The sequence below is a fragment of the Coccinella septempunctata genome, chromosome 1 (genome assembly GCF_907165205.1).
Source record: "Coccinella septempunctata chromosome 1, icCocSept1.1, whole genome shotgun sequence".
Classification (NCBI taxonomy): Eukaryota; Metazoa; Arthropoda; class Insecta; order Coleoptera; family Coccinellidae; genus Coccinella; species Coccinella septempunctata.
In genome coordinates this window covers 69,118,511-69,139,244 of record NC_058189.1, presented here as the reverse complement: position 1 = coordinate 69,139,244, position 20,734 = coordinate 69,118,511, and the positions used below count along the sequence as shown (strand labels likewise).

Here is a 20,734-nt window from a genome sequence, read left to right as displayed (position 1 = left end):
AAGCACATAATTCCTTGAGTCAAAATTGCAGCAATTTTATTTTTAGCAAAAGTTAAAGGGTTTTCGTAAGAGAATAAAAAAAATAATAATACTGTTAATTTAACAAAAATTTTTAGGGTCCTTCTTGTACTGTTGTGATAAAAATGAAAGGCTTCATGTGTCACGTGCTGGTCGATGCGAATGCAACCGAATATTCACGACATACGAAGCGGAAGGTGACTGAGACGATCGTGACTGATAATATGAACGCGACCTCCGTCAACGGCTAATGATCCTTCCGCCGGCCTGAACTGAGCGGAACGTATAATATGAATCGACCTTGAAACGTCACATTTTGAAATAACCATTTCAACCGTTTCCCAAAAAAAATTATTTTAAGCACTAAAAATTGAAAAATAAAAATGGGTATTTAAAGCGTTTTGTGAGAATTGTACAAGCTGGTAACATCGACTGAAATATGCCTTGATAATGAAGGACAACAAATGCATTATCTCGATGAGATAGACAAAGATGGCTGTCTATGAAGTCTGCGACGAACAAGGAAGGTCGTGAAATTTTATGGGATTTTTATGGCCGGTTGCAGTTGAAGCTCGCCAGTAAGTACGCGCCTGTAAATCAACAGCTCTTATTTTATAAACAAGCTGATCGGACATTGTTCTTTTCATTGTCTTGTAGACGCTGTTGCCAAATCGTAAACTACGCACAAAGTGATTTAAATTTTAAAACCCCATATTTGAAGGATGATTTTGAATAGTTTCCGCGGTGAATTTGAAAAAATCATGAATGAAGCTCATAATTATTCAGTTTAAACTTTAAACTTGCATATGCAGTGATAACCCAAACTGAGGAGAATTCCCCATTCCCAATAAAAAACAACGTCTAGTTCAACTCGAAAAAGAGAAAAACTTGCTTTCTCTAATTGGATTTTCCGCAGACAGCCCTCTTCGTAGATTATTTTCTAGGACTAAAATCAATAATGGAGACGACAGTCATGAATCAGTACAGGAGAGGCTGGAACATCTAATCACAAACTGTAGTCGGTTTCGAGATCATTGTCCCTCATCAGTACAGTACAGTGATAAACATTTCAACCTGGGGTCTTTAAGCGAAACCGCTGCGTCGCTGTGAGTAATATTTTCAATCCTCCTCACGATACGCCACCTGTCCCACCGACCCTGAACCAAGCCTCACTTACTCTGTAGAATCCTACACTTATCCACGACTCCCAGACATAAGCACTATCTGCACTCAACGAAAGTACAACTTGATGTAGTTTCAAACATTGGAAAATGCCATCGACAGCTTTTCTATTATTTCGTCAATGAAAATCAAGTGTCACTTAATCCTGTGGTTCAATGAGATTATAACCTAAAGACAACACATGGAAAAGCTTACACACATGCAAGGATTCAAACTACCTATCGATAGATCCTCTAATTCTCCGCTAATAATAAAAAAGCAAGTTAGGAAGCACTCTCGCGAATCTGTAAGGTTAGTAGCTGAGGCAAGCGGTATAAAATCGGACGGCAAACATGCAATGCATTCAAATCGTCCTATTATTTCCCTGACGTAGCGTCGAGGCCCCAGAGATCATACCAAGGCCCGTACATGTTCCCGTTATGGGGGGAACGATCGTCGTATTTGGACCCGTACTCCGGATTCTTCAACCTCCTCTGCAACGTCTCCCCGTACCCCATCAGGTCGTTTTGCTCGTATCTGCCGCCGTTGCTGTTCGTCTTCGACAGCTTGGTGCGGGGCAGGAACTGCCTCTCCTCGTCAGACTCCACGTTCGAGTCGTAATACTTGGAACGCTCGGATTTTTCCGACTCGCCCTTGGACCGTCTGTTCGTGTTCGTTTTCGGATCCTGCCCCCTGCCGTTCAGCTCTGTCACGTCCGACTCTATGGACTCGTAGCTCGGTCTCCCGCCGGTCCGTCTGTCAGTTGTCGCGTTGTTGCGGTTGGAGTCTGTGGACGCGTAGTAACGTCTCTTGTCATTTTCCGCGTTTCTTTCTTCGTGTCCCTGTCTGTTAGGGTGGTATTTACCAGGGGCGTTCTGCTGTTCACGATCTGGTTTACCCCTGAACGTCCTGAAGCTCGAACGTTTGTCGGGGTATTGAATGATCTCGTTGTCGAAGCCGTTATTGTTGGTTCTGTCTTTAGCGTTCAATTTGTTCTTTTCGGTGACGCTGGTTTGGTCCTGGTGGTTCTCCTTGTTGTTCCCTTTCTTCGGGGAGTATTTGCTGGATTTCGACAGCTTCTCCAGCTTCTTCCCGATCTCTGCCACGTTCGGGAAATTCCCACCTTGCCTCCGATCCATATTTTGACTTTCACCAACGATACAATCATAAGGATCGTCGCTGGAAGCGTCAGAATGACTCTCTTCGGAGTCCATGATGGTCGAATCGTCGTTGTCGTATTGCTGAAGGATGTTTCTCCTGTTTACAGTCTTCAACATCAACCCATCTTCGTCGTCGTAGAATTGATTCTCCGCGTTTTTCACGTCCGTCTCGTTGTAACGATCGTAATCGTTGTTCCCCATCGATGACTCTTTCCTGGACGATAGAGACATCTTGCTCTTTTTATCAGGTTTGACATTAGCGGAGTTCTTCTTCATCTTCGACTTGGACCCGACTTCTTCAACGTTTTTATTATTGATCGTCTTGTCCGAATCGTTGGATCTATCCCTAGGAGCCCTCTCGTTCTTCTTAGGGCTCTTGAACTTCTTGGTCTTCACTTTGGATTCCTCCACGTCCACGAGGTCCCTGTGACGCCACAGCGCCATGCCTTCCAGGATCTCGCAGTCGGAGTTGTTCTTTCCGAACTTCCAGAAGGACTTGGTTCTTTTCACCAGGTGCTTGTGTTCCCTGGTTAGGGTTTCAGGGTCGTTTGCCATGTGGTATTGGTTACCTACCAGGCTGCCGTGGCTTTGGGAATGTCTGATCGAGGATCCACGTACTAGCGTGTTATTGTTTTTGTCGTTTTGGGGTTGCTTCTCTCTTTTGGATCTACTGTGCGGGACAAAATAAAATGAAAAGGATGTAAAATTAAAAAAAATGATAAGAATACAAAACACTAAACACATTCATGCAGAAACATTCACTTCAACGATTTTAACGGAACCTTTGGTTTATAGTGTATAGTTTAGTAAGGGCGTTACAATGTCATTTCACTGCGAGCTTAAGGTCTACAGGTTGGGTCTTTGACTCGTACAAATATTTTAATAGTAGATTCTTGAGGTCAATAGAAACACATTTTTTCCTTACCATTTTTTCCGAATCGGCTCGGTTCAAAAGATACAGGCTGTTGAACAACCATAAGAAAATTTTATTTCTAATTTTATCTCACAAACGGTTTTATCGAATAAAATAAATTTCGGAATATAGTTTTTCATTTATTTGATTAATCTTTTTAGAATACAAATTATCACCCACGTCTTCCAACAAAAATTCAAAGAACCCAACTCTTGAAACTAAGTTGGACGTTATATAATGAATATGCGATCGTTTTGTAAAATAGAAGTATTCTGCTATATTCGGAGAATAGGATACTTTGCCTGAATGCAACTCTGTTTAAAAGATCCACAGATGTGAGCATCACAGATTCAGGTAGTTATTCTGAAGGAAATTTTGTTTCTTCAGAGGTGGCATTGCTCATTATGAAAACTTTTTATCAGGGTCGAATCGGAAAAATACGAAATCGCTGAAGTGCAACACAAATTTTTTTTCCAAATGTACTCTGACTTGCAACTCCGAATTCTGACATGCAAATCCTAATTCTGAAATACAAGTCGGAATTCTGAGATACAAGTCGGAATTCTGAGATACAAGTCGGAATTCTGAGATACAATTCGGAATTCTGAGATACAAGACGAAATTCTGAGATACAATTTGGAATTCTGAGATGCAAGTCGGAATTCTGAGATACAAGTCGGAATTCTGAGATACAAGTCGGAATTCTGAGATACAAGTCGGAATTCTGAGATGCAAGTCGGAATTTTGAGATGCAAGGCAGGAGGAGGGCTAAAATAGGTCTAATGACTTTTGTTTTTTTGCTTTTGATCCGGAATGTGTTTTTGGCTTCTTGGAGGAAATTTGGATGAATGAAATGATATTCTATTCTTCTCTTCGGTTGCACCATAGCTGAGCTGCCCCAAAGCTTCGTGCTCAGTGCTTGTGAAAGCACTTGGAGTATTTTTGTACTCCCGAGAATTATGCTCCTGGGAACTTTTCAAAACCTTTTTTAGTGTTTAGTAATTCGAGCACTTTATCGAAATTCCTACATCCCGTTTCATAATCAAGTTCAAAGTCACTTTGAGTTTCGTTTAGTGTCAGTTTCGGTAGGGTAAAAGAAAATTTTTAAAATTGAAGAGGTTTTAAGTTTGATTATGAAACTGGCCGTTAATCCTTAGTAATCCCTATAAAGTGCTCGCGAGAGGCCTTCAGAAATGGTGTCAAAACACGAAGAAGCGATCCACTTATTGTCATCCTACGATCATATATTGATACTACAGATATATTATATATTATCATATAATCCTGATTCCTCGTATGTAACGACAAACCCCTCAGAAGCTCTCTGAGCTTTCCAGAATCAATAACGTCCGTTGAAACTTTTGAAATAAAAAAGATAGGGTAGTCGTAGGTTAAGGGTCCAAATATGCCTATACATGCCTTAAATGGGACAAATCTGCTCTACCGAGGGCATTTTGCTCACATGATTCGGCAACAATCGAATGCAACAAAGCAAATGTCATTCGACCAATTCTAGCCCCACTACAGTCTTGCATCTCAGAATTCCGACTTGTAACTCAGAATTCCGACTTGTAACTCAGAATTCCGACTTGTTTCTCAGAATTCCGACTTGTAACTCAGAATTCTGACTTGCAATTCGGAATTCCGACTTGAAACTCAGAATTCCGACTTGAAACTCAGAATTCCGACTTGCAAGTCGGAATTCCGACTTGCATCTCAGAATTCCGACTTGTAACTCAGAATTCCGACTTGAAACTCAGAGTTCCGACTTGCAAGTCGGAATTCCGACTTGTATCTCAGAATTCCGACTTGTAACTCAGAATTCTGACTTGCACTTCGGAATTCCGACTTGTTACTCAGAATTCCGACTTGCAAGTCGAAATTCCGACTTGTAACTCAGAATTCTGACTTGCAATTCGGAATTCCGACGTGTAACTCAGAATTCCGACTTGTATCTCAGAATTCCGACTTGTAAATCAGAATTCTGACTTGCACTTCGGAATTATACATTTTGATTTTTTTTTGTGTGGCCCTTCAGCGCTTTCGTAGAAAAAAATGTAAGCATAGGAAAAAAAGTGTTTTTTTTATCTCAAGAATCTACTGTTGAAATATTTGTACGAGTCGAAGACCTATCATTTCCCCATCATAGTTTTTCTCACAACTGCATCTCTACAGCTCACCCTCTAGCTCCAGAGTACCAATTACGAACTCCAGTATGGAGGAGGCTGAGTCCTCAAAGCTTAATTTAGGTTAATCTGATTGAAAATGTACCGAAAGGATGAAAATACGACGTAAAAGCGTCACTACTCAGAATTGCAATTGAGAGTACAAATCAGTTCGGACCTTTTTGAGAAATTGGCTTTGACTTTTGTTACTGTCTCATGGAAGAAGCTGAGTTTAATGGGTTCTAGAGAGGTTAGACATCAGTCAGCTGATATCGCTTTGAATTTCATAAAGCCAAGGATTATTGTCGCTTTTTTCCTAGATCCAGAAATGATCTTTTCATGCCAGAATTCTTTGAAGGAACCAAGCAACAAGTTAATAATTTCACCCCCTTTCACTACGCCCCACCTGCATGAATGAAATACCCCACATCTTTCATCTTTACAAATGGCAGAATCCCGAATCATAATTTTCGAGTTCCAGCCATTCCATCATTTTCCCAAGAATTCAACATCTCCACCGCCGTAAGTAAAATTCGAAACGAGATATTTCAATCTCGATTCATCCGGTCGGATTCCACCTTCGGTCTCTTTAAATTTCGTCCCCCTTTAATTAAAATAATTATCTCGCCCGGAAGGGTTCCATGCAGTCTATGACGCGGCATTTGGAAGTCGCTCGGAGAAGAAAAATTAATTGGCGATCTTTCCTAATTCGTCCCTGGCAGTGGAAATTCGATTTCGGAGATGTTTCGTAATGAATCCGGGTAATTGTTGGATTCTCCATTCATCCGATTCGAACATTCTTGTTTAAGGGTAATTAGACCGGACAAACATCGAAAATGAAGAATATACAGGGTGAGTCTTTGACTCGTACAAATATTTCAACAGTAGATTCTTCTGGTCAAAAGAAACACTTTTTTCCTTTACCATTTTTTCCGATTCGGCTCGGTTTGAAAGATACAGGCTGTTGAAAAACCATAAAAAAATGTTATTTTCAGTTCTATCTCACAAACGGTTTTATCAAATAAAATGAATTTCGGAATATAGTTTTTCATTTATTTGATGAATTTTTTTCGAACACAAGATATCACCCACGTCTTCCAGTTTTCTCATTATGACCACTACGTACCATAAAAATACTAAAAATTCAAAGAACCCAACTCTTGAAACTAAGTTGGACGCTAACTAATGAAAATTTGAACGTTTTGTAAAATAAAAGTATTTTTCATATTTTCTCGTATAATACGCCGTTTTCGAGTAATTTGATGTTCAAAAATTAAAAAATATCTGTGAAATTTGAAAAATTGCGGCTGTGGCGGAATGCAACTCTGTTTAAAAGATCCACAGATGCGTAATGTAACAGATTTAGCTAGTTATTCTGAAGGTAATTTCGTTTTTCCAGGGGTGGCACAGCTCATAACGAAAACTTACAATGGCTATATAAGAATGAAATTTTACGTCTTTATAGTTATAGAAAAGATATGGGAGAAGCGATTTTGATGGTATAAAGTGTGTGAAAGGCAGCAATAAATGAAAAGACGTTGATTTTAAGATATTGAAAAGATATATTCGAAAAGAAGAAATACATTTCCAATTCCCATGAACAGATTCAATATTTCTTAAACATCTTTACTTTTCCTCTTATTTTTAGATTTTTAATATTTTTATGTTGTAAAAAATGAAATATTTCTCTGTTTTTGAAGAGCGAACAACCAAAAACTGCTATGCACAGCTATGACAGAATAGTATCAACGATTTTCCTTTATGCATGGTGTGTACAGGGTGGGCAAATTTCGATGTTTTAGTACTACAGTTGTTAAACCATAGGAGATACACAAAATCTGATACCCCATTCTCGTTCTCTTTTCCTGAGAAACTAACAATAGTAGTTGTCATTTTTGGCCATTTTCTTTTGTTTTCGAGTAATAAGCAAAAAGTGGAAAAATGGCGATATCGAAATAAATTTATATCTCCGCTAATATTGATGATAGAGCTCTGAAATTGAGACATTATACAGGCACTTTCTTACGTAGAATCCAGTGGGGTGCTCGCCTTTTTAGCAGGATTCTTAATTACGAAGCTATGACCCAAAGTTATGTTTTTTCAAATGGGAACACTAGTTTTCTGTGCAATTTTTTGAAAGCTTAATTTTTACTGATTTCAAAAATATATAACATCATATGGTTCGTATCAATATAAATAATAGAAAATGGTCAAAAGCCTTTTTTCTCAATATTTCTAGGGTTTCAACTTTTGATGAGCATAGAAAAATATAGCATCGTATGATTACCATCAGTGTCTCTTTCTATAAGTCCTTTCATTATTATGAAAATTTATGAAATATATCTTGATACAAATTTTGTGAAAATTGGTAAAAAGCATAGAAAGTATGACATTGCCGGAAGGAGACTGCTTGTGTTATAGGAAACTCCAATTTTCTGTGCTCGTCAAATGTTGAAACCATAGAAATATTGGGAAAAAGTGTTTTTGACCATTTTCTATTATTTATATTGATACAAACCATATGATGTTATATATTTTTGAAATCAGTAAAAATTAAGCTTTCAAAAAATGGCACAGAAAACTTGTGTTCTCATCTGAAAAAACATAACTTTGGGTCATAGCTTCGTAATAAAAAATTCTGCTAAAAAGGCGAGCACGCCACTGGATTCTACGTAAAACAATGCCTGTATAATGTTTCAATTTCAGAGCTCTATCATCAGTATTAGCGGAGATATAATTTATTTGCGATATCGCCATTTTTCCAATTTTTGCTTAAAACTCGAAAACAAAAGAAAATGGCCAAAAATCACTACTACTTTTGTAAGTTTCTCAGAAAAAGAGAACAAGAATGGGGTATCAGATTTTGTCTATCTCCTCTGGTTTAAAAGCTGTAGTGCTAAAACATCGAAATTTGCCCACCCTGTACAGGGTGGGCAAAATTGGTGATATCTGAACTCTGAACCACAACTTTTTAACCCAATGAGATAGAGCGGAATTTGAGTTAAAGGCCAAAATTTAAATTTGGGCGATTTCAACTTTGGTCATTATCTCCGTTTCAGTTTGTGCTAGAATGTTGAAATGAAAAAACTTTTTTAATAGCAATACAGTGACGTACTATGATTTTTTCCAACAATTTTATTTGCTGAGCTATAACATAAAGTTGTGTTCTTTCTTATGAAAACAGTAGTTTAAAATGATTTAGAAAGAATCCCTTTTTTTTTACCGTTTCAGAAATATATCATACATCGCCCTCAGTCTTTTAAGTCATTTTAAACTACTGTTTTCATAAGAAAAAGCAAATCTTTATGTTATAGCTCAGCAAATATATCTATTGGAAAAAATCATAGTATGCCACTGCATTACTGTCAAGAAAGTGTCTCTATAATGTTTTAATTTCAACATCCTACCTTAAATAGAAACGGAGATAATGACCAAAGCTGACATTTTAATTTTGACCTATAACTCGAAAACAAAAGAAGAAGAATGCAGTTGAAGGCATTATAAGTTTCTCGAAAAAAGACGACCGTAATGTGCCATGCATTTTCCTCTAACCCGTTGGGTTGGAAAAGTTGTAGTCCCAGTATCACCAATTTTTTCAAATTAGGAATATTTCGATGTGATATTCAAAAACAGACGGAACAATCGAATTAAGTCTTTTTTGTATACACACAAAAGGCAATTGAGTTTTCAGAAAACTCCATAAAAAAAGGTTGTCGATTTCACCCCTCTATAGCTATGGGGGGAATCAGTGAAAATTAGAGTTCTAGGAGCATCTCTTTTCGAAAAATACCACTGCAAAATTGCATTTGTTCACCTCTGTCCCTAAAAAAATTGAACGGAGCGTTTCCATATATGACTGCATAGGAATTATTTGTAATATTTTGAGGTACTGAACCTATATCCGAATGTATTCTCATTAATCCTGGGACCCCCTGTATACCAACAATGAGAATACAAGGGGTTTGCATTGCCCTTTTATGATATCTCTTCAAAAGAAGCCAAATTTGCGAGAGTGCGAATACAGAATTTTGCTCCTCCATATCAGTAATTCTAGAGCAATCACCCCCGAATACCGGAGTGGCCCGGAGAAACCCGCAGCGTTTACTAAAACGCCGGACGGCCACCGATACGATCCGTCCGAAACGGAGGGGCATAATTTGTTTCGCCAAGGAAAAAGAATGATCCTCAATTTGCGGAAATGGCCCTTCACATACCCTTTTACGAGGAATGCCGCCGCGGTCTTCCTATCAGTTTAATTTCGTTTTATATCCTAATTGAACAATTCTGCAAGGGTTCGCTTGACTTATGAAGTAACTTCATTCCGCTCCCGGATCCCGAAACGTCCGGAATATCAAACGCCCGGAATCGAATCCGGGATAGAGGTGGATGAGAACTGGATTAGGATTATTAGGGTGGGTCCTGATATGTTTCGTCACGATCCTAGCTGATGGAATATGGGTTCCAACATAGTCGGCGTGCGTGGAGATTACTGATATCATCGGAATTTCTGCGATTATAAATACATAAACGATGGGTGTTTGCCAGGACTCATTCTGCCCTGATATTCGACATTTTGAATGACATGAAAGATTATATTTTCCTCCTAATCTATTACTGAACAAGGTGTCCGCCAGAAACGACTAAAATTGAAATGACAATGGTAAAAAAGTGCATGTATGCACTTTCAGCGGTGGGGAAAGCGTCTGCAGGTTCTCAAAGATGTAAAAAAAAATCGTACATACATAAATTCATCTTAATCTCGGTGTTGCAGACGTGTTGAACCATTAATCTGACACTAATGAGGTGGGGTTCTCGTAATCTGACAGTGTGAAGATGATACCAAAGCATTTTTTAAAAATACCTCCCTTCCTCTACCTTAAATCCTTGAGGAATTCATTATGAAAGTTGTAGATAATAAAATTCTATACAACTTTTGTCTGAAGAAATCTTACATATCCTTAACCGTTTTCGAGCTAGCGACCGATAAGGGTGAGGAGCTTAGCCACACATGCGAAAGGCCAAGGTCAACCCAGCCTAATGTACATTCATCGCCATATCTCAAAAACGTTCAAACGTAGAAAAAATTGCTTCATACAAAATTTGTAGAAAATGTTATGCCCTACAACTTTTATAATGAATGCGAGAACGATGTGAAGCCCAGGAGAGGAGATAATTCAAAAAAACTGAATTTTGTGGCCTTCATGTCCAATTTTTATTGTTTCGGCTAGCTGAAACATTCAGATTATATTTTTTCCGTTAATCTTGAATCATTTGCTTCAATATAAGAATTACTATCCTGACAGGCTATCCTAGACAATTCCCCCAATACACAACTCTAATTTTTGGTAGTAGCACTCTACAGGATCCAATGTATCTGCCTTTTATACTTTTTTATACAACTACAGTTCTCTACTGAGAAATGGACCAAACAAAGAGACTACCTGATGGACTCTGAAGGTTTGAAAAAGGTTCCTCCTCTTACAATCTTGATATCAAAGCTTTAATATCGTGTGGGGCCTGTTTTAGCTCTTTCTAGTAATCTTACTTGATTCGGAATTCTGTCAAAGAGATTATCAACGAATGTTTGAGGAATATTCTGCCAAATTCCCGTCAAAGCATTGACGAGCTCTTGATATGTCTGCGGTAGGTCAGCTAAGCGGTGTAATTGCTTTGACACCACAGACAGAATATGATCAATACTATTTTGGTCTGGACATCATTCTACTAACGCCATGCATTTCTATGCTGTCGTTTACCATTCTTACAGAGTGTCAATGAAAATTGTCGTCGATCTATTCATTTTAACTTTTTTCGTTCCTCTATTTCCATCTAAAGTATTTTTGTCTAATATTTTTTCATCTCTAGTTCCATAAACATGGATCTAATGAAATCGGCATGGAAAATACGTTTCATATTGTGAAACTGAGGATAAGTTTCGTGTAACAAAAACTTAGTTTGTGATACACATGATGTTCCAAAATTCTTCATCTTGTCACTCGATACAGAAACGGCGAATGTATCATGTTCCTATACTATAACCTCATGGTTTCGGAAATATGGTCAGATTTATATGAAAGTGAGGGTTTTCAGGGCACGAAGAATCACAGCTACCTTAATTTAGTGAGGTTCTAAAATCACTGAAAATTTGAGGTGTTTGTCTCATTCTTGTACAAGGAATTGTGTGTGCTTTTCGTGAAAAATGAATAGAAGGTTTTACAAACTTTTTTAATTGAAATTATTTTTTATATCCTTTCCCAACTTTTACAATACACGTTCCAGATGTAACGCATTTGTTTCGAGACCTTCAGGACACCTTCAGTAGAGTTTTCAATGATTTTAGAATCTCACGAAATTAATGTGTCAGTAATTCTGACACATTCTGAAAACTCCCAATTTCATACAAATTTGACTTTATTTCCCACACCATGAGGTTTTCGCGTAGGAACATTATTCAGCATCTTTCCCAGCATCCATCCGAAGTATCTGCATGACGCAGTAAACCGGAACGAACCTATATATGCAGGAATCGAATATAGTTCGCCGGGATTGGATGGAGTTCCACAAATTTACTCGGACTAAGTGAATCGTTCTAATCCACTACTGGACGGATCTCAATTTCATTTCATCTGCTCCCTACCATCATCCTAGCCCCCTTTACCGTAATGAACCATGGTCGGGTGTGATGAACTTGCTCTTTAATTGTATCACTTCAATTTCAATCCCGCCCTTGATTATACCATGATATGTCGGACGGGGTAGGTCGGTTATAGCCAAATTGTCGACATAAGGCCCCGCATATACAGGCACTTCGAATTTCAGGCTATCAAGGGGAATCTGGATGAGGATTTCAGCTGGAATGGTAAAGGAACAAAGTGTTTCTTTTGACCTCAAGAATCTACTATTGATATATTTGTACGAGTCAAAGGCTCAACCTGTATGTGTAAGAAAAACAAAAATAAACTCACTGTTTCCATTCCATTTGGACAAGTAAGTAAGAAGTAATATTTTTAATACGAACGGGTTACTGCGATGTCGTTGGTGGTAAATATTTTTCTCTTGATTGCGCTTTTTTCTAAAGGTATAGCATCAGTAGTACGTCGGATACCTGCAGTGGCTGCAGAATGTTCTCATACGCAACTACCAAGCAGCAGTCACATTCTGTAGCACTGCAGCATTTTTTTCATGAGTCATCACCGAAATATTTCATTTGAGATCCTCTACATCCCCTTCTGAACGAACTTTACAGGATATCCAGGGCCCCCATTCAAAACTTTCCACCCTTATCGCGCCAAACCCCGACGTTTCGTATTCAATTTGCATAGTTGCAACACTAATCTCCAAGGGAATCGCTTTGAAGTGAATGCTTCTCTGTGCGAAATGCGGAATCGACATCAGGCAACAAACACACACATTCACATAGCACCGAATAACTTACCGATTGGTTAACTTGGTTTGACCAGGAATCGACTCGTCATCGGAATAATCAATTTCCGGTTGGGGCGGGGGGTCGTTGCTGAAGCCGGAGTCGTTGCTGCTGTGCAAGGACACGTTTCCTACTGGCCCACCTATCTTGCCACCTGGGGACAAAGATTCAATGAGGAAATGGGCCTTTGGAGGGCACACGGGGATTACGTCTATTGAATTAGAGGGATGAACGTTGGATCAGGAGATGGGGGTGTATTTTCCGAATTGAACAAGGTATTAATCGTGTAACGAGATACTAAACACCATTTGACCGTGCAGTTCAAAGATTGTAATTCCTGAAAATGTATTATAATGGAGAAAAGAGTATTACAGCTTGAAGATATTTTCACCAAAGCAACTACTCTCGTATCTGGCAGAAATTTTGAAGGTGAAAAATGCTAATCTAGCAACTGCCAGGTATCTACTGAGGCTAGTGTTTCAGTTAGAACACTGAGAAAGAGTCCCAGCAAGGAATTCTGGGAGAATTCCACCAAAATATCCAGACAAATGTGAATCTCTAGAGAAAACGACGAAACTGATCCTCCTCTTGAATCTGGCTGAACTTTTGAAGGTGAAAAATGCTAATCTAGCAACTGCCAGGTAGCTACTGAGGCTAGTGTTTCAGTTAGAACACTGAGAAAGTGTCCCAGCAAGGAATTCTGGGAGAATTCCACCGAAATATCCAGACAAATGTGAATCTCTAGAGAAAACGACGAAATTGATCCTCCTCTTGAATCTGGCTGAACTTTTGAAGGTCAAAAATGCTAATCTAGAATCTGCAGGTATCTACTGGGGCTAGTGTTTCAATTAGAACACTGAGAAAGTGTCCCAGTCAGGAATTCTGGGAGAATTTCACCAAAATATCCAGACGAATGTGAATCTCTAGAGAAAACGACGAAACTGATCCTCCTCTTGAATCTGGCTGAATTTTTGAAGGTCAAAAATGCTAATCTAGAAGCTGCCAGGTATCTACTGAGGCTAGTGTTTCAGTTAGAACACTGAGAAAGTGTCCCAGTCAGGAATTCTGGGAGAATTTCACCAAAATATCCAGACGAATGTGAATCTTTAGGGAAAACGACGAAACTGATCCTCCTCTCGGATCTGACTGAACTTTTGAAGGTCAAAAATGCTAATCTAGAAGCTGCCAGGTATCTACTGAGGCTAGTGTTTCAACTAGAACACTGAGAAAGTGTCCCAGTCAGGAATTCTGGGAGAATTTCACCAAAATATCCAGACGAATGTGAATCTTTAGGGAAAACGACGAAACTGATCCTCCTCTTGAATCTGGCTGAACTTTTAAAGGTGAAAAATGCTAATCTAGCAACTGCCAGGTATCTACTGAGGCTAGTGTTTCAGTTAGAACACTGAAAAAGTGTCCCAGCAAATAATTCTGGAAGGATCCCACCAAAATATTCAGAAGAATGTGAATCTTTAGAGAAAACGACGAAACTGACCCTCATCTCGGATCTGGCAGAACTTTTAAAGGAGAAGAATGCTAAACTAGCAACTGCCAGGTAGCTACTGAGGCTAGTGTTTCAGTTAAAACACTGAGAAAGTGTCCCAGCAAGGAATTCTGGGAGAATTTCACCAAAATATCCAGACGAATGTGAATCTCTAGAGAAAACGACGAAACTGATCCTCCTCTTGAATCTGGCTGAACTTTTAAAGGTGAAAAATGCTAATCTAGCAACTGCCAGGTATCTACTGAGGCTAGTGTTTCAGTTAGAACACTGAAAAAGTGTCCCAGCAAATAATTCTGGAAGGATCCCACCAAAATATTCAGAAGAATGTGAATCTTTAGAGAAAACGACGAAACTGATCCTCCTCTTGGATCTGGCAGAACTTTTAAAGGTGAAGAATGCTAATCTAGCAACTGCCAGGTAGCTACTGTGACTAGTGTTTCAGTTAGAAAACTGAGAAAGTGTCCCAGCAAGGAATTCTGGGAGAATTCCACCAAAATATCCAGAAGAAAGGGACGAAACTGAGTGGTGGCAAACTAACCACATCGCCCTCTCCTACCTTATCGAAATCTTACCTTTGGTTTGTAGGTGCAGGGGAAGGTTTGCTCCTGCAGTCGGCCTATCCGATCTAGATGGCTGAGGATGCGTGGAGTACGCACCAGAGATGGACGACTGCGTCTGGAAGTTGAAGGAGGAGGCGGAAGACTTTATCCCCGATTGCGAGTAGTTAGATTGAAAAGTGGACGTATCGATCGTTGGCTTGGTGAGGGAACTGGTGAAGTTGGTGCTCTGGGACTGCGTCAAACCCGTTTTCTGATATGGCAGTGATGGCGTGGGGACTGGAGCTGGAAGCTGCGGTGGCGGTATGTTGTTAGAACCTATAGCGCGGCGAATCTGGAAAATACGGATTCGTTATGGTTATGGAGGGATAAATTTGAATGTATAGTGATATTGCGTCTCAAATTTTACCAAGTGATATAGGAGGAATCTAAAATTGCGTGTTAGATTATCGATCCCCAACTGAACTTACTCTTAAAATACCTAGAACGATGAAGAATTCACTTTGAATTTCTAACAATGGTGGAAACCCTTTGAATTGACGGATCAGTAGTTATAGAAGGAGAGTTCTGGAACAGAAGTTACGTCACAACTTGGCAATCTAAGATTTTAAAGGAGTTAAAGATTGCGTTGCACTGCGACCTTAAGATCTATCGTGAGGTTTATGCCGATATATCGTCTACAGCTCGTCAAGTTCCAGAGTTCTAATCAACTCTGGTATCAAGGATGGCTTCAAGGAGATTAGCTCCTCCTCCTGCAAGTTCCCGTTGCGTTGGCTAGCAATGGTGGAGCATGATGTTACCAGGTGATCTGGAGTTTCATTCTCCTCTCACAGAATATCCACTCGTCAGTTTTCTAGACCCATCTTCATTAGGTACTTCTTGAGGCGACAATTCCCTTCAAGGAGTTCACTGAGGAAATGTAGCATTTTCTTGATAAATCAAGAAACTTCTCAGAACTCGCAAATTTAAACCTCCCAAGTAATTATTTGAAATGTCCCAGTCTCCAGAGTAATTTCCTGTTTATTCTTCTCCTGAAACTCTTTTTTATAGGTACATTTTCCTATAACAAAGATTCTGGGCCAATGGAAGGGGTTTCTGCTTCTCTTCTGGCAAGTGTATTGGTATCTTCACTTGAGTTTTCTTCGGCATTCCCATATCAGTTAGAATCGATAATGTGCAAGCTGAGTGCTTCGATCTGACTCTCCAGAATGTATCGGTTTGTCATATTTCTTTCCAAGTTTATTACCATACAGCTATCTGCGCCTGAAAGCCCAGCTATAGACTTTTCTGTTTCAGCATTGGTCTTGGATATCTACTGTCAGTGTTCAATACTGAGTTATGACTAACTAACTATATATTTCCACACATATTTCTGCTTGAAAGCCTAGCTATAGGCTTTTCTGTTCCAGAACTGGTCTTGTATATCTACTGTCAGTGTATAAGACTGAAGAAGGACTGACTAACAATGTATTTCGACACATATTTCTGCCTGAAGCCTAGCTACAGACTTTTCTGTTCTAGAACTTGTCTTGTATATCTACTGTCAGTGTATAAGACTGAATTATGACTAATTATGTATTTCCACACATATTACTGCCTGAAAGCCTAGCTGAAGACTTTTCTGTTCCAGAACTGGTATTGCTTATCTACTGTCAGTATTATGAATTATGATTAACTAGCTCTTAGAGTCGATAATTCTTCTTCAAATTTCGCCCTGAAGCACATATTACAATCAAATAGTTTTCGGCAAATAGCGTTAATGATGCAATGTTGAAGTTTCCTATTGCGGAGTAGCGAAAGCGGAGTCTTTTAATAACCCACCACATGAAATTTCCCATTCACCGATGAAAGGGCGCAGACAACAGGACAAAAAACCGACTGCCCTTTCTCCGTCAGATCGCAACAAAGCCAGCCGATAATGGAAAAACTTCTCGCGTCCGCCTCCGAGAGTTCATAAACTTCGACGTAACGAATTAATTTTTTCGCGGTATTTATCCAATAACTTCGTTAAATCGCTCGGCGCATTTCAAAGAAACTTTCACGACGTATAATTAAGTTTGCGCAGTCTAGTTGATATTCCGTTGCAAATTATACCGGCGTCGAACCTGTTTACCTCGAGGGTATGTTTTTGCTCTGCTCCTGTTTACCTTGCTGCTGTTAAATAGGGCGAAAATTGAAATTGGACTGGCGGGAAGACGTCCCGACCCCACTGGATAGGTCAGAGGTGTTTAATCTTCTTACAGTGCGAAATGAGGAATTTATTGTACACAATGGAATTCGAATAGTTCTGCTTCTCAATCAACTTTTTATCAATGAAATTCGTTGAGTCAAAGCGAATCTTGTGAGGTAACTACAACGCGAAGTATTTAAATATATCCCTAGCGCTACTAGAAATTTTTTAAAAGTCCACTCATTGTCCTTATTATCTACTTTACGCTTTCTAGCATCTACTCTACCTGCTTAGCGTTATTGGAAGATCTGTGCAAGTGAATGGTGTCTCCAAACATACGGGAAGTGCTGGATTCTAGTGTGTTGTTACCGGACGGTGTTTCGGATCCATCATGTGATCCGGGATTGTTTTGGCCATTGTTGCTAACCCCGGTCTGCCCCTGGGACATGCCTGTTTCGTTCCTATGGCTTGGGGACCTGCGAAAAGAGGAAAATGTGAAAGTAGAGTTTTGCTTAGACCTGTGAAAAAAAGTATTGCAGAGATCAAAAAGACGTTGTTTATTAATTAGTTCTTCGTGTAAACTCTATCATGAATCTTTGACCGATCTTGGATCAATCTTGGATTGATCTGGAATCAATCTAGGAATTTTCATGAATCTTGGATTCATCTTATTCAATCTTGAATTGATCTGGCACTTGCATAGATCTTGGAGTAATCTTTGATGGACCTTGTATCAATCTTGACTTTAAACTTCATTATAATTGATCTAGCTTTCGAATTGCTCTTGAATTAATCTTTGATAAATCTTGTATCAACCTTTGATTTATTTTGAATCAGTCTAGGAATATTCTTGAATAAATTTGGGATTCATCTTGAGTCAATCTTGGATTTATCTTCAATCAATCTTGAATCAATCTTGGATTCATCTTGAACAAATCTTGGTTTGATCTTTAATTGACCTTCGATAAATCTCGCGCATCAACCCTTGATTTATTTCGAATCAGTCTAGGAATATTCTTGAATGAATTTTGGATACATCTTAAGTCAATCTTGGATATATCTTCAATTCTTCAATCAATCTTGGATTAATCTTGAATCAATCTCGGATTCATCTTGTTCAATCTTGAATCAGGTGCTTGTATAGATCTTGGAGTAATCTTTGACCAATTTTTGATCGACCATGAATTTATCTTGGATCAATCTTGATTTCAAGCTTCAATCTTGGATCGATCTTGAATTAATCTTGGATTCATCTTGAATAAATTGGTTTGATCTTTAATTGATCTTTGATAAATCTTGTATTAACCTTCTATTCATTTCGAATCAGTCAAGGAATATTGTCGAATCAATTTAGTATTCATCTTGAGTCAATCTTGGATTTATCTTCAATCGATCTTGGATTTATCTTAAGTAAATCTTGGATTTACCTTGAATGAATCTTGGTTTGATATTTAATTGATCTGGCTCTGGAATTGATATGGTTCTTGAATTGATCTTGAATAAATCTTGAATCAAGCTTTGGTTTATCCTGAATCAATTTAGGAATTTTCTTGAATAAATCTTGGATTTATCATGGGTCAATCTTGGATTTATCTTCAATCGATCTTGGATTTATCTTGAGTCAATCTTGGATTTACCTTGAATGAATCTTGGTTTGATATTGAATTGATCTGGCACTGGAATTGATATGGTTCTTGAATTGATCTAGAATAAATCTTGAATCAAGCTTTGGTTTATCCTGAATCAATTTAGGAATTTTCTTGAATGAATCTTGGATTTATCATGGGTCAATCTTGGATTTATCTTCTATCGATAAGGGATTTATCTTGAGTCAATCTTGGATTCATCTTTCATGAATTTTGGTTTGATATTGAATTGATATGGCTCTGGATTTGATATATGGTTCTTGAATTGAACTTGAATAAACTTGAATAAATCTTTTATAAATCTTGGATCGAGCTTTGGTACATCCTGAATCAATCCAGGAATATTCTTGAGTCAATCTTGGAGTTATCTTGAGTCTATCCTAGATTAATCTAGGATTCTCTCAGCTTATCTCGAATATAAAACTTGATTCAATCTTCATTTAATCTGGCTCTTGAGTTGACATTCAATTAATCTTTGATCAAACTTGCATCAACCCAGGATTTATCTTGATTCAAACTTAGATTTATCTTGAATAAATCTTGGTTTGATCTTGAATTTATCAGGGTCTTCAATTAATACTGAATTAATCTTTGATCAATTAGATCAACCATAGATTCATCTTGAAACAGTCTGTGATTCATTAGTGCAAATTATTCAACAAATATTGGTATAATCGTTTTCCATTTCAGTCTATGAAACGACTATCTCAAAATTTATTGAATTGTCCCACCATTGCTGGCCGTTCTCCGAATCTTTTGAAATGTTTTCCTGGTCGTGTAGAAATAACGTTGCTTCATGAAAAAATTCACGCATCGACGGCCAGTTTTAATTGAATCAATCGAGTTCGAACGCCAATCGCGTACCATTCTTTCCACCGCTGAAATTACGAAAGCTTTTCACCTATCGATTTTTCCTACGTGCGAACGGTTCGAACACAGGTGAGAAAACAGTCTATCCGGTTCATTGCGACTTGTATTCCCCGGAGTTGTTAGTTGCAACACCGGGATGAAATGATGAAAACGCGGGAGCAATTCGAGATGAGGGACCTCCAGTCTTCTGGAGTTGATTTGTTGAATGCGGAGGTATATTCGCATCGGCTCTCTCCTGTTGATTTTCCCGATGTTTCGCGAGTGAGATAGGAGAGGGTCGAGAGGTGTTTTCTGTTCGTTTTATACACTCCGTTGCTTACAGCGGTTTTCGATTTATCAATATTTACTACGCGATATTTCTGGAGAGAAGAGGAGAATAAGAAGGAATGAACACAATGCAGTATTTGACTGGTCTAATGAATCTATATGATTGTATACTGTAAAATTTTCAATAAAAAAAATTTTGACTTCGTCAAACCCTCCATATTTGCGTGATAAGCTCATCTTTCGAGGAGATGTTCATGATGTGTCTCTAAGACATAAGAATAGGCTTATGTTGCCCCGATTTAGATCAGCCATGTTTCAGCGATACTTCACGTTTTGTGCTGTCAGTGTATATAATAGCTTTAAGTACCTATTCGATAGTTACTCTGTGAATGGTGTTAGGAAACATTTGAGAAGACACTTGCTACTTGCTCAGAATAGTTAGGTTTATTGTTTTTGTAGTATACCTAGTATAGTTGTAGTTTTAGTAGAAAATGTTTTTTTTCATCTTGTATTATATCAGAATTTATATTTGTCGTATTTGTTTTCGATAAAATTATTGTAAGAGGTTAAGTAGAATAGCTATAGGCTAAACTTCGCCTCATGATTGTATTCATAGAGTACAAAATAAAGGCCCTTTATTATTATTATTATTATTATAAATACGTTTCACGAAGTATGATCGATGATGATGATTATTCAAATGAGTGTTCGAGGACATATTGAAAAATTCTTAGCCTACCATTGAACCAAACAAAATTTAAATGTCAAAATATTTTATTACTCGACATAATATTCTCCTGTTAATTGGATACATTTATAAAAGCGAACCTGCATCGTCTCTAGACCTTCTTGCACTGCAAACCAGACCTCCACAGCATTT

General features: G+C 38.4%; 1 protein-coding gene across 2 annotated transcripts in view; it reads right to left on the bottom strand.

The window, feature by feature from the left end:
• Positions 1-797: 797 nt before the first annotated feature.
• Positions 798-20,734, bottom strand: part of LOC123310534 (GATA zinc finger domain-containing protein 14) — a 193,316-nt gene continuing 173,379 nt past the window's right edge. The window contains exons 12-15 of one of the 2 annotated variants that reach the window (XM_044894044.1): positions 17,358-17,547; positions 14,917-15,235; positions 12,853-12,994; positions 798-3,006 (exon numbers count right to left, since the gene is read on the bottom strand). In XM_044894044.1, coding sequence (XP_044749979.1) covers positions 1,557-3,006; positions 12,853-12,994; positions 14,917-15,235; positions 17,358-17,547 — 2,101 coding nt within the window. In that variant the 3' untranslated portion in view covers positions 798-1,556. Of the gene's footprint in view, positions 3,010-12,852; positions 12,995-14,916; positions 15,236-17,357; positions 17,548-20,734 lie in introns of both variants that reach the window. The other variant, XM_044894039.1, reaches the window with a different exon arrangement.